This window comes from Pelodiscus sinensis, chromosome 29 (assembly GCF_049634645.1).
Source record: "Pelodiscus sinensis isolate JC-2024 chromosome 29, ASM4963464v1, whole genome shotgun sequence".
In the NCBI taxonomy this organism is placed as follows: domain Eukaryota; kingdom Metazoa; phylum Chordata; order Testudines; family Trionychidae; genus Pelodiscus; species Pelodiscus sinensis.
The window spans coordinates 15,265,565-15,278,531 of record NC_134739.1 but is presented as its reverse complement, the minus strand read 5'-3'; the positions used below and the strand labels follow the sequence as shown (position 1 = coordinate 15,278,531).

The following is a 12,967-nucleotide window of genomic DNA, read 5'->3' as shown; positions in this document are numbered from 1 at the left end:
CGCCTGAACGCCTCCCTACCCAGGATGTCTCACTGCCCCCTATAACCTCCTGAACCCCTCCCTGCCCAGGGTGACCCACTGCCCCCCCACCCCCAGCAGCTTGAACACCTCCCTGGCTGGGTTGCCCTGCATCCCTCCCTCTCCCCGCCCCCACAATGGCCCCTTGAATGCCTCCCTGCCCAAGATACCCTGTGGGCCCCTCCAACTCTTCCCTTAACAGGGCACCGTGCAGCGCCCCTCCCCCGCACCTCTCCCTGCAGCCCCACCCCTTGAGCCTCTCCCCTTTGTTTGCCAGAAGCTGGGAATGGGCGACGGGGTCTGGACCAGTCAGCAGTTGCCTGTTCTGTTGGGTCCCTGTGAAGCCGGGCTACTGGGCTAAATAGACCTTTGCTCTGCCCCTCTGTGCCAGCCAGGCTAGCCCAGCCCCACAGCAGCAACCGTGCACAGCCACTAGGGTCTCATAGCGAAGTACCGCAGCGCCCTCTGGTGGCCACAGACTGTCTGCTCCTGCAGATTCTCCAGTGCTCCAAAACAGTGTGTTATGGCTAATGGTACTGGGGTAGCAGCTAACAGCCGCCCCCCAGACCAGAACCCCTTGCGCTAGGCGCTGTATAAACACAGAGTGAAAAGCTGAGGGGGCAAAGCCAGCAGCCTATAGCTTAATTAGCTAGATTCTTCCTCTTGCTTTGCATCTCTACCCCCCCAGTCCACCCCCACAAAATGCTGCTTTCCTTTCTAGTTTTCAAACGGGCTAACGTCAGCCCTCCCATGGGCCACGTGCGGTTTCCCAGGATGCTGGTGAAGTGTCTGCCACAATTTGGCTGTAACAAATCCAAAGGGGGGTTCCTTATCGAGCTGGTTGGCTGATGACGGACCGTGGCATTCTCTGGATCCCAAGCTCGCCACCAACCCTCTTTGCTAGTGTCACCCCGCAGACCTTAGCCTGGGATGCAATTTCAAACGTAGATGTAAACTGTGCTCTGGCAGAAGTGAAAGAGGAATCAGAGCCACTGCTCTATTTATAGTCCAGGAGGTACTTGCTGAGGGAGGGCAGCGTGACCTAATGGTGAGGACCCTCACTGAGGACTAACCAGCTCCTAGCAATTCACTGTCCACTTCTGTAAAATGAGGCATGTGAAACTGACAGCCCTTGTGAGGCTCTGAGATCTGCGGGTGAGAAGCGCGACGTGAGGTTGGGACCCAGAGGGAGCGTCGGCGGTTCACCGCGTGGGGGGTAGCAGGAAGCTGGGCTGCAGGAAAAGGCATGTTACAAATCAGAGCAATTTTATTTGACGCCATCATAACTGCTCAAGCATATTCACATCCAGGCACAGTGACTCCAGACCTCCAGTACCATAGAAGAAACGAACTCCAGTGATCAACAGCAAAAACCACCCCCCCGTGCACACCTAATAATTTAACTCCCCAGCCGGGGGCACCGAGGGAGTGTGTCAGAGTGGGCAGGGCAGGAAACCATCATCCTTGCAGGTCCCTTTATTGTAAACCAGGGCGGTGCCCCCAATGAAAGCGCTGTGTGATGCCTGCAAGAATGCCCCCCAGCAAGAGTGCGCGAGTGGCTGGCGCCCAGGGAGCGCTGGGAACGGAACACTGCCTGCCAGCCAACAGCAGGGAAACTCAGCTGCATGGTTGGGATGGGACAGGGGGACCTGCTGAGGCCTGCAGCAAACCAAGGGCAGCACAGGGGGGCAGCAGAGGGCTGACAGGGGCAGGTCTCACAGCGACACGGCGGCAGGGTCTGGGGTAATCCGCACCCCCGGCCAGGCCAGGCCAGGTGCAGGGGTAGGCCCTGCGCTGCCCCCAGGAGACGGGGCCCAGCGGCTCCAGGCTTAGGCAGATCCAGCCACGAGGCTGCGGGCAGTGGGGAGGGGCGGAGGCTGGTGCTGCAAACGGCCGCAAGGTCCCCCCGACTCAGCACCTCCATGGGCACGCAGAGCAGAGTCCGGCTTTCCTGTGGCGGCCCCGGCTTGGGGGTGGGGCTGGGTCGGCAGGGGAGGCCTAGTGCCCCACAGGGAGCAAGATCAGCCCCTGCTTTGGAAGTCTCCCGGCTGGGCTGGGGCTTGCAGGGCCCAGGTCTGTGCATCCGGAGGAGTCGGAAAGGGCCAGGCTGCGTGCGACCTGGGCACGGGGCTAGGTCTGCCGCAACGCCCCGGCCGGAAAGGCCTTTTTCCTCCTCCTCGGAGAGCTGAGCTCCACTGAGTGTGTCGCTTTGGGGAGGGGAGCTCCTCCCCCACCATCCACCCTCCCCCAACCACAGGCCCGGCTCTCCACCAGCCAGGCCCCGGCTGCAACCCGCGCCCCTCCCCCACCGGAGACAAGCCGGGAAGGGTACCAGTAGCTCTCACATAAACTCCAGTGGCAAAACATCCAGTGTCCAGGGCGGCGCAGGGGCCGTGAGGCGTTGCCTGGCTTCTTCCTCCTGGCAGGACAGGGGCCGCGTTCCGGGTCCTGGTGCCACTTTCCCCTTCTGTCAAGGGGCAGAACACCCGGGCGGGCCCGGCGTCGGCGTGTGCCAGGGAGACGCAGCGACCGTGAACGTGCATCAGACAGCACGTGGGCAGGGCCCGGCTTCCGTCATCACACGGGTGAATCGGTGCACGAGGAGCCATGTGTGCAGACGGATGGAGGGGCAGGGTGAGCATCCATGTGCAAAGAGTTAAAGCTGGGCACCGTGCACTAGTCACCCATGTGCAAGAACATGACAGTGAGGGGGTGTCACGTGGTCCTGACACAACTCATGCCAATGGGCTGTAGGAATCATGAGCCGTAGCAGCCGAGAGTGTGCGGGGACCTGACAGCACGAGAGATCATCTCCACATGCGTGTGTGCACGGTGAGGAGGCGGAGCTATGCTTTGTGTGCACAAGAGCACTGGGGAAGGTCCAGCTAAGTGTGCACAAGGATGTGGTAGAGACACCGTGGGGTTGTGCAAGATCACATGCTGTCGGTGCGCAAGGAGGCACTTTTCCGTACATGTGAGCATGACAGGAAGCGAGAGAGCCGGGGGGGCTGGGGCACACACAACGCACAGCAATTGTGCCCAGATAGACGAGATTGTGTCAATATGTGGGAAATAACCACTTTGTGCAAAACAAAAAGCTCCTCGTGTTCCCACTGGCAGGATCGTGTTGCACGGCTGCTCCCTGGCATGTGTAGTTCGCTCCCGTGCCACTCCGGAAAGTTCTGGGGCTGCAGGTTAACTTGCCGGCAGGGGCTGGTCCGTGGGCTACTTGCACACAGCAGCGACGTGCGCAGAGAGGCAAGCTGAGGAGACGCTGGCAGGACGACGGGGGCGGGGAGCGGGGGCTCAGTAGTACTTTTCTGACTCCTGCCAGTTTGTTACCCAGTGTTTCTTGTGCTTCCGGGGCAGGAAGCTGTCAGCAGGCTGGCATCGCTCCTCCTGGCGGATCCGCACAGCATGGTACTTGGGCATGATCCGGTAATAGCGGGTCCGCTTGAAGAAGTCGCACTGCAAGGAGTGGAGAGGAGGGGGTGGAGTTAGCGTCAAACTTTGGTGACCAGAGAAAGGGAGAAATCAGAGAAGAGACATCAGGGACAGAAATCAGAGAAACCTCCGAATAAAATGAGAGAGAAAATCAGAGATGAAAAGGAGAAAAGACCAAAGCAGAGAAAGAAAACAAAATCAGAAAAATAGAAACAAACGAAACAGGGCACAAACAAGAAGAGACAGGCGGACAGCCAGACAGCCGGACGCAGGAGACGCAGCTGCTGAGAGAAACACTTGGTCAGTGACGCTGGAAAGGGGGAGACAGACGTTAGCGTTAGTTAAACCGCAGCACAATAGGACAGACGGACAGACAGATGGAAGTCGGCGTGCGTGGAGCTGCTGGTTCTCCTTCCTGTCTGCAGTTCTACCCCTGGGGAGCAATGTTCCCTCATTTTTCCATCCATGTGCAGAATACATTTTGTTCCGTGCACCGAGACATGTGCAAAAGTGCACCACCCACAGGAACACAGGCTGCTGGCTGTGGGCACTCCGCTGATCAGCTGGGCGGCATGTGAAGCTCTCCTGGGCGCCGCCCAAGCGCTCAGCTCCCAAGCAGCGCTGCTGGGCAGTTAGTGGGCAGACCTGGGGGCTGTTTGGTCCTTCGTGGGGCGATCCAGTTTACCTCGTTCTGCATCAGCGCCCCTCTAGTGTCCCGGCCCATTGCTCTACCTGTCAAAGGGGCTCCTCTGACTGCCCACGGGTGCAGCTGTCTCCAGCGCCAGGCTCAGCCCATGCCACTGCGCACATGAGGAGCAGTGATGTGTCAGGCACAAGCATCCCTAATGCAGCCGTGCACAGAGTGCAAACAGTCGCACGCTGCCACAGACCGACCGCGCCTCTCCCTCCTCCAGTGTCTGCCGCTGTATCCCCTGGGCACCCTCCTCTTTCGCCCCGGGGGGCTTCTACTGCAGGGTGCTAAGGGCAGACCCTGAGCTAGCCAAGAAACACCCCCGGGCTGCCCCGGAGCTGGGGGAGCCAGGGAAAAGCAGAGGGCGGTTCGCCCTTAGGGGAGTGTCCACTGAAGTGCCACCCAATGATCTGTTCCCTGAGCACACAGAGGACCCGGCGGGCCCCTTGGCGGAGAGATGCAGCCCAGGCAGAGAAGGGGGGCAGGGGAAGGCGTGACAGAGACAGGGAGGGAGAAGCCAACACCCCACAGGCCCCTCCCTGCCCCGGTCATTACCCAGAGGATGGAGTGGGCTCTCAGGGCAAAGGGGAGCTAGTAGTCGTCGGTCAGCCGCTCCGTTTCAGACGGCTGGATCTTCATCTCCGCTTTCTGGCCCTTGGCCTCGTACATGGCGCGCGTGCTCGCCCTCCGGAAGAAGCCGCACTGCGAGGAAGCAGGTGACACGGGTCAGGGGCGATGGGGGACCCCGGGGGAGGAAATGCTCCAGCCCAGAGGTGGCTGCTTGTCCGTGGCCGAGGGGCTGATCTCTGTGCGTATCCATGTACAGAAGGCGCCGGGCGGGGGTGGGCTAGGGACGTGGCAGTACTTCCCAATCAGCTGGGCCATTTTGGCTTCCTAAAAACTGCTTGGCTCCCCTCATCCCGCCCTGTCGCGGGGCTTGAGCTCCCGTTCGCTCCTGCCCGCCTAGGGGCAGAGCTGCAGCCGTCCGGAGCCTACTCCGGATCACACACCCCACTTCAGGTCCTGCTGTGGAACTAGAGGGGAAAAACCCTCCTGACCCTCGGATCCCCAGGGGGCGCTTGCTGGCTTGGAAGGGGTCCTCCCCAGGGCCCCCTCTGCAGCATCTGGAGCAGCCCAGTGAGTGGAGGCAAAGGCGGCTCTGGGTCTGGTGGATGAGGCAGAGCGGCCGTGGACTGCTCTCCTTTCCACCCAAGGGCCGTCCCGCCGCCCAGGGCTCAGTGGACGCGGCCACACCCCGAGCATCCCTGGGGCATGGACGTGGCCGGCCACAGGGCTGGGCGGAGCGGGGGCAGCAGGTCTGCCAACCCTTTGCCACTGAAGGGTTCCCCGAGTCGGGGGGATACGTGGGGGTCCCAGCTCCTCTAGGATCGGGGCCGCTATCTCGGGAGGCGATCCGCCCTGGGCGCGGGTCCCCGGGAGAGGAGGACACAGAGCCACGTGAGGCTTCGGCGGCCGAGTCGCTTGCCAGGGCAGAACCGTACTGGGCCACGAAAGCCGGAACTGCAGCCGAGCCAGCCCCGGGTATTTCCACAGCTCCTCCAGTCGGGGGCTCGCCGCGTCACCGCTCCATACGCACCACCGGCGAGCCCAGGACAGCCCCAAACCTGCAGGTGGCTAAACTCGGCCACGCTGAGGCTGGGCCACGGACGGGACAGCTCCGAGGAAGAGCGGAGGGGCTGCTCCTGGTGGCTCAGTGGGGGCGCTGTTCCCCCCGAGCCTTGCCCGGTAGGGGGGGCGCTGTTCCCCCCCCGAGCCTTGCCCGGTGGGGGGGGGGGCGCTGTTCTCCCCCCCGAGCCTAGCCCGGTAGGGGGGGGCGCTGTTCCCCCCGAGCCTTGCCCGGTAGGGGGGGCGCTGTTCCCCCGAGCCTTGCCCGGTAGGGGGGGGCGCTGTTCCCCCCGAGCCTTGCCCGGTAGGGGGGGCGCTGTTCCCCCCGAGCCTTGCCCGGTAGGGGGGCGCTGTTCTCCCCGAGCCTTGCCCGGTAGGGGGGGCGCTGTTCCCCCCGAGCCTTGCCCGGTAGGGGGGGCGCTGTTCCCCCGAGCCTTGCCCGGTAGGGGGCGCTGTTCCGCCCGAGTCTGCCCTGGCATGAAGCGGGGGCCCTGACTATTAGCCATTCCAGACTGTTGAATTCGGGCGCTAACCCCATTCCAGCTGTGGCAGTCCCAGCCAGTCTCCCTCAATCCCCGTGATACGCTCGTGCAGCCCCTCTGCCAGCCTCGCTGCGTGTTCAACAGCGGCCGCCGGCCGGCCCAGAGGTGGCTGATCTCTGCGGCAGGGGAAGAGAACTCTGGGTGGAGTCTGCAAAGGACGTGGGGGCCCTTCACCGTGAAAGGCTGTGGGGTCGCCAGCCCGGCCTCAGCCTCCCTGGGCTGGGAAGCTCCGAGACGAGGCTTTGGGAAGGGCCCTCGCGGGGCAGAAAGCGGGGCGGTCGAAATGCAGCTCAGATTTCCTCTCCAGGTCGCAGGGCGCACGATCCCCCCGTGTCTCGAGCACGCCGGGCCTCAGCGCTGCCCTCCGCAGCCCCCACGCCCTCCCCACCGCTCCTGTCCCCGGCTAGCCGGAGGGCAGGGGTCCCTCGGCCCTGCCCTCTGCGCCAAGCAGCCCCCTCACCTTCCACAGCAGCAGGATGATCAGGCCCAGCAGCAGCAGCCCTGCCCCCACCGCCACCAGCACCAGCCACAGCTCGATCTCCGCCGGCTGCTCCTCCACCAGCTCCGAGTCGATGTCCACGAAGAACTGGGAGCCAAATGCAGTGAACAGGGAGGATTGGACGACTGAGCACCTGGCTGGGAGCCCCCAGCTACTGCAGCCTCAGCCTCGCCAGCAGGAGGCGCAGTGGGGAGGGGCAGGAGCTCCGGCTGATTGGAGGGGAAGATCCCAGCTACTCCAGTCCCAGCCAATCCCAGCAGGAGGCGCAGTGGGGAGGGGCAGGAGCTCCGGCTGATTGGAGGGGAAGATCCCACCTACTCCAGTCCCAGCCAATCCCAGCAGGAGGCGCAGTGGGGAGGGGCAGGAGCTCCGGCTGATTGGAGGGGAAGATCCCAGCTACTCCAGGCCCAGCCAATCCCAGCAGGAGGCACAGTGGGGAGGGGCAGGAGCTCCGGCTGATTGGAGGGGAAGATCCCAGCTACTCCAGTCCCAGCCAATCCCAGCAGGAGGCGCAGTGGGGAGGGGCAGGAGCTCTGGCTGATTGGAGGGGAAGATCCCAGCTACTCCAGGCCCAGCCAATCCCAGCAGGAGGCGCAAACACGCCTGCACCCAGGGAAGGCAGCAGTCCAGGCCGACTCACCCGCACCGTGTGGTTCTTCATGCTGATGGTGGGAACGTGTGTCTTGAGGAACAGGGTTGCCTGCCCATCCACCTTGACACGGTCGAAGTCGCGGAACTCCTGTGCAGCCGGGGGTGAAACGGGGCGGCTGTTAGCCTCAGCCAGAAGTGAATCTCTGTTTTAACTCGCCCCCCCCCTCGCACCCGGCCTTCACCCCCACACTGGCCCTGCGGGATCCGCACCGTCCATGGAGCAGCTCCTGCCCGGCCAAACTTCCCCCGGGGCCAGCCCCAGGCAAGAGGCGAACTTGCCCCTGGTGGCTCATTCTGCCCTGGGCCCCGCTACGGAGCTTGTCGGGAGGGGGACGAGCCAGGCCAGCTGGCGGATGGGATGGAGGGATGGCCACTGCCACGAGGAACCCAGCTGAGACCTTCCAACTCATTGCTCAAGCCCAGACAGCTGAGGGTCTGTCCCCCTTCCAATCACGCGTTCGCGCTCTCTGGCTGCTCCCGCCCACGCCGATGGCCGAGCCCTCTCGGAACCTCGCGAAAGGCTCCACGTGCGCAGCGCGTCCCCCACACACGGGGCTTCGTGCGAATCCGCATTTCATGGGCTTTCAGTAGCTCAGCACTGATCCCCTCCCCCGCTGGTAAAAGCCACCCTCCCAGAGCAGCCGCGGGCAGCACTGACCTCGATGAAGGTGCTGTTCCACACCCGCGCCCGGATGCTGATGGTCGTTATGTGCCTGGAGTCCTGGATGGGGCATTCGAACCAGATGCAGCGGGACGTCCCCTTGGAGCAGCTCTGGGGCAGGAAACAAAGAAGCTGGCGGGTTAGCGGGCGGGTCCAGAGAGGAAGGGGAAGGGGCCAGCCAGCCATGTCCCCTCAAGGCCGGGTGAGGACCCCGCCAGGGGGAGACCCTGAAACGAACCCTCAGTTCTTGGTGGTTTTGTCCCAACCACACACGCCGAACATCGGTCAGTTACAGGCCTGGTCAGCTGAGACCCTTTGACACCACATCCCTGTAACCCACCTGAGAGACAACTGCCCTCTGGTGGGCACAATCGGAACTACTTAGCCACGTGTCATAGGCCTCACACCGCCACGAGCTGGCAGAGATTCCCCAGAGATCTTGGGCAGGCGGAGCTGGGCTCTCGCCCCGTCATTGCCTCGAGCTGGGGTGCGTGAGGGACGTGCTCCAGACGGCGCTTCCTGCTTGTGCGGCCACTCAGGAGAGACCCGATGCCACCCCGCTGATCAGCAGAGCGCCTCCAGCTGGGCTTCGCGTCTCCTGGCGGTGCACATTCACACCTGCCCCGGTGCATCCACAATTATTTCGCACGTGGGTGGGAAACATCCTCCCACGGGTGAGAAACATCCTCCCACGGATGAAAGGACTCGAGGGAACACTGGCTGCAGACTGTGCTGGGGATGCAGCAAGCAGGTCGCTGCCCCTGCGAGGCCACCGGGGGCCCCAGCCCTGTGGGGCAGCGCACGAGAACAGCCCTTACCAGCAGAGTCTCCGACATGGCTTTCTTGGAGGTGGCCAGGGTGACGGGGGCATCGGCCGGCAGCTCCGCCTCCAGGTCACGCTTCTGCCGGCTGGAGGAGCCACCGTCCAGGAGCTGGAAGGGAACAGAGCCGGTTACGCTCCAGGGTCTGCGCCAAAGATCCCTCTAAGCTGCGTGGCTGCACAGCTCTACCCTGAGCCCCAAGCAGAGGTTCAAAGCTCCCCATGGGCAGGGAGATCAGCTGATCGGCGAGGATGGGGCCTCTGTGAACAGCTGAATGCTGCCTGCTGCATGCTGGAGGGAGAGACAATCAGCCACGACAGGCAGGGAGCGAGTGGCTGGGAGGGCGGAAGGAATTGGTTTGGGGGAAAGTCCCGTCTGCCGAGGGAGAGAGAGGGGGGCAGAAACCCGGAATACGCTTCAGTCCTCCTGGGCTGGGGAGGGGAGGTAAAGGGGCTGACTGCATGGGCTAGACGAGGGAAAGAGGGAGTGACTGAGCAGGGAGGGAAGGCAGGGGACAGTTCGTTTGCGGTGTCTGACTCACTGCAGCCCTCGGTTGGGCTGGGTTGGGGGGGGCAGGGCCGGACTCACAGTGAGGTTGAGGGGGTTGACGACGTGGCCCGGAGGGAGGGTAAAGGGGGGGGAGCAAGGCCAGGGGGGTTGGGGGAGGGAGCAGGGCCGGGGGGGAGCAGGGCAGGGGGGCAGGGCCGGGGGGTTGGGGGAGGGAGCAGGGCCGGGGGGGAGCAGGGGCGGGGAGGGGGCAGAGCTGAACTCACGGTGAGGTTGAGGGGGTTGACGACGTGGCCGGGGGGGAGCGGTAGAGGAGGGAGCAGGGAGGGGGAGCAGGGCCGGACTCACGGTGAGGTTGAGGGGGTTGACGACGTGGCCGGGGGGAGGGTAAGGGGGGGGCGGTAGAGGGGGGAGCAGGGCGGGGGGCAGGGCCGGACTCACGGTGAGGTTGAGGGGGTTGACGACGTGGCCGGGGGGAGGGTAAGGGGGGGGCGGTAGAGGGGGGAGCAGGGCGGGGGGGCAGGGCCGGACTCACGGTGAGGTTGAGGGGGTTGACGACGTGGCCGGGGGGAGGGTAAGGGGGGGCGGTAGAGGGGGGAGCGGGGCGGGGGGGCAGGGCCAGACTCACGGTGAGGTTGAGGGGGTTGACGACGTGGCCGGGGGGCCGGCAGCGCCCGCTGCGGTTGCCGCTCACGAGGATCTCCGTGGGGTAGAGCAGCCACTTGCCGTTGGGGATCTCGTAGGGCCACTGGAAGCCCAGGACGACGGTGCCCAGCGATCCCAGGGACTCCCCCTTGGTGTTCACCTGCAAGGCAGAGCCCCGTTGGGACGCGGGCGCCACCTCCCTCCCCGGCCCCGCCCGCCCTTCCCCCGCGGGAGCCTCCCTACCTGGAAATCGAACCTGACCGGGCTCCCCACGTCCTCCTCGCCCCTCATGGCCGACTCCCCCATCACCTTCCCGCTGAAGGACGTCTGGAGCAGCAGGGACGTCCTGCCGGGGGAAAGCAGCGGGCATCAGCGGGGAAGGCAGAGCAGCCGGGGGAGGGGATGTGGGGCCGGAGAAGGGGGCACGGGATGGGCAGGGGACACAGGCAGGGGTGCATCGCTGGGCTCAGCACACACTAGGTGCAGGGCTGGGCGTGGGGGGTCCGAGGAGGCTGAGAGAGGCCACGTGGCCCGTGGTGGGCGTGGGGGGTCCGAGGAGGCTGAGAGAGGCCACGTGGCCCGTGGTGGGCGTGGGGGGTCCGGGCAGGGTGGGAGAGGCCACGTGGCCCGCGGTGGGCGTGGGGGTCCGGGCAGGGTGGGAGAGGCCACGTGGGCCTGCACTGGATGGGGGGGAGGTCCTGGACAAGCTGGGAGAGGCCATGTGTCCTGCGCTGGGCGTGGGGGTCCAGGCAGGCTGGGAGAGGCCACGTGGCCTGTGCTGGGTGTGGGCTAGCGGGGAGCAGTGGCTGGGGGTACCCCCCCAACCAGGGACTATCTATCACCCCCCACCCGGTATAGGACCCGCACTCCTGCACCAGGCCGCCCGGCCCTACACAGCCCCGACCCCGCCGGGCTCCTCCCAGGACACCAGCCCGAGCAGGCTGAGCCGTGGGGCCCGGCCCCCCGTCCACGTTCAGGGAGCCGTGCGCCCGGCGATACGCACATGCTGAGAGAGGCCTGGACGGTGTAGTCCACGAGCAGCGCCGCCCACACCGGCTGCAGGTCCTCCTGGGTGCTCTGCCTGCGGGGACAGGGAGACGGCTCGGCCCCGCACAGACACACGGACCCTCTGCCCTGGCCCAGGCTGAGCCCAGAGGGGTGCTGGGGGCTCCGTGCAGCGCAGGGGCGGGGGCACCGCAGGGGCTCTCCAAGCGGGTTCTGACCCTTGCGCTCGTTAAACCTGCAGCATTTCCGGCTGCCCCCGTCCTGGCGCTGCCCGCGGGGCCTTGGGTGGAGATTCGGAAAAGCTGTTTCCCTGGGAGGGGGGGACGCGCCGGGGGGAATCTCCGTCCCTGGAGAGTCCAGACCTGACAGAGCCCCGGCTGGGATGCTGAGTCGGGGCTGGTCCTGCTTTGGGCCAGGGCTGGACTCCAGGACTGCATGGCCTCTGCCCACCCCGGGGCTTTATGATCCGCTTTCCTTTCCGGGACCGTTGCCTGACGTTGCTGTGCACTGTCACTTCGCTGCCACGTTCCGCCCCAGAGGTGGCTGCCTTTTTGCCGCAGCAAAGCCAGCCCTGAGCATCGTCGGCAAAGCGCCGCAGGGGAGGGGTGGGGGGTGGGCCCTTCACGCTGGAGAGGCCTGGCCTGGCTTCCCGGCTGGGTCTCCCCCACCCCCCTCCCAGCCCCACGGGGACTCACGTGGAGAGCTGGAGCTGAGCGCTGACCTCCCGGGTGTCCAGCGTGATGCCGATGGCTTCGAAGGTGACGACCAGCTCCGCCTGGGACGAGGGACAGAGCAGGGGGCTGGTGCGGCTGAGCCTGGCATGGGGTTTGCCCCCCAAGACCCCGGACACAGCCTGGCCCAGCCTCTGAGGTGGGGGAAGGGCAGATCTCACTGGATCGCCAGTGGGCGCCCCCGGGCAGCTCGGACCCTGGTGCCCACAGGCTGCCCTGCTTGGCTGTGCCCCGCTCCCTCCCCCCTCGGGACCCTGCCCTCCGAGCCGGGCGTGTGGGGCCGGGCGCTGCTCACCCTCTGGTTCCTCTTGAAGGGGTTTCCCAGGTCACACAGCACCGTCTCCCCAAAGGTGCAGGCGCCGCTCTGTGGGGGAGGGGTCACCGTCAGCTTGCCCCCGGGCCCATCCCCCGAGAGACCCCCCCCTCCCGCCCAGCCCAGCCCCCGCAGCCGCCCACCTCCACCCCTCGTCCCTCGATACCTGCCGCCCCCAAGGGCCCCGGCAGCAGAGCAAAGGCAGCCCCACATCCCGCCCCCACGCTGGCGGTTGGGCTCCAGGCTGCCCCCCACTGTGGGGGCACAGGCCTGTCGCCTGGGAGCCCCTTACGGGCCCTGTCGGGGCATGGCACCCCCAGCGGCGATGGGGGGCAAGAGCATCCCAGCCGCCCGCCGCCCAGGCTTTCAACGGGCAGAGCCTGCCCTGGGACTCGCACAGACGGACAGACGGACAGGGGGTCCTCCACCCGCAGGGCTGGGGGGCCGCTGGCCACCTCCCCGCCCGACTCTCCCCGGATGCAGGTGGGGGGCGCTTACGGGCCGGACGGAGGAGGGCAGGAGCACGGGGGGCACGGTGATGTTGAGCAGGGCCTCGTGGGCGTCCTCGCCGTCGTTGGTGATGTTGATGCTGAGGTGCAGCTTCCGGACGTCCCGGCTGTACTGCAGCACCTGGGTCCCCTTCAGCCTGCGCGGGGGAACAGGGCTCAGCGTGGGCGGCCCCGGCCCCCACCCCAGGGGGCAGCAGCCACGCAGGCGGGGGTGACCGGCCCCATGCAAGAGGGGAACCCGGGGCCACACAGGAACCCCTTTGCCCCCCGCGGGAGGGCCCACAGGGATCCCCGAGCTGGCAGC

The 12,967-nt window shown here is 65.7% G+C and overlaps 1 protein-coding gene across 1 annotated transcript in view; it reads right to left on the bottom strand.

Annotated features, from left to right (window-relative positions):
- Nucleotides 1–3,346: 3,346 nt before the first annotated feature.
- ITGA3 (integrin subunit alpha 3) overlaps nt 3,347–12,967 on the bottom strand; it is a 34,736-nt gene continuing 25,115 nt past the window's right edge. Inside the window, exons 15-26 of the mRNA XM_075911687.1 lie at nt 12,653–12,800; nt 12,137–12,205; nt 11,806–11,885; nt 11,109–11,186; nt 10,349–10,451; nt 10,089–10,265; nt 8,951–9,064; nt 8,130–8,243; nt 7,461–7,559; nt 6,782–6,907; nt 4,709–4,855; nt 3,347–3,486 (exon numbers count right to left, since the gene is read on the bottom strand). Coding sequence (XP_075767802.1) covers nt 4,745–4,855; nt 6,782–6,907; nt 7,461–7,559; nt 8,130–8,243; nt 8,951–9,064; nt 10,089–10,265; nt 10,349–10,451; nt 11,109–11,186; nt 11,806–11,885; nt 12,137–12,205; nt 12,653–12,800 — 1,219 coding nt within the window. The 3' untranslated portion in view covers nt 3,347–3,486; nt 4,709–4,744. The remainder of the gene's footprint in view (nt 3,487–4,708; nt 4,856–6,781; nt 6,908–7,460; nt 7,560–8,129; nt 8,244–8,950; nt 9,065–10,088; nt 10,266–10,348; nt 10,452–11,108; nt 11,187–11,805; nt 11,886–12,136; nt 12,206–12,652; nt 12,801–12,967) is intronic.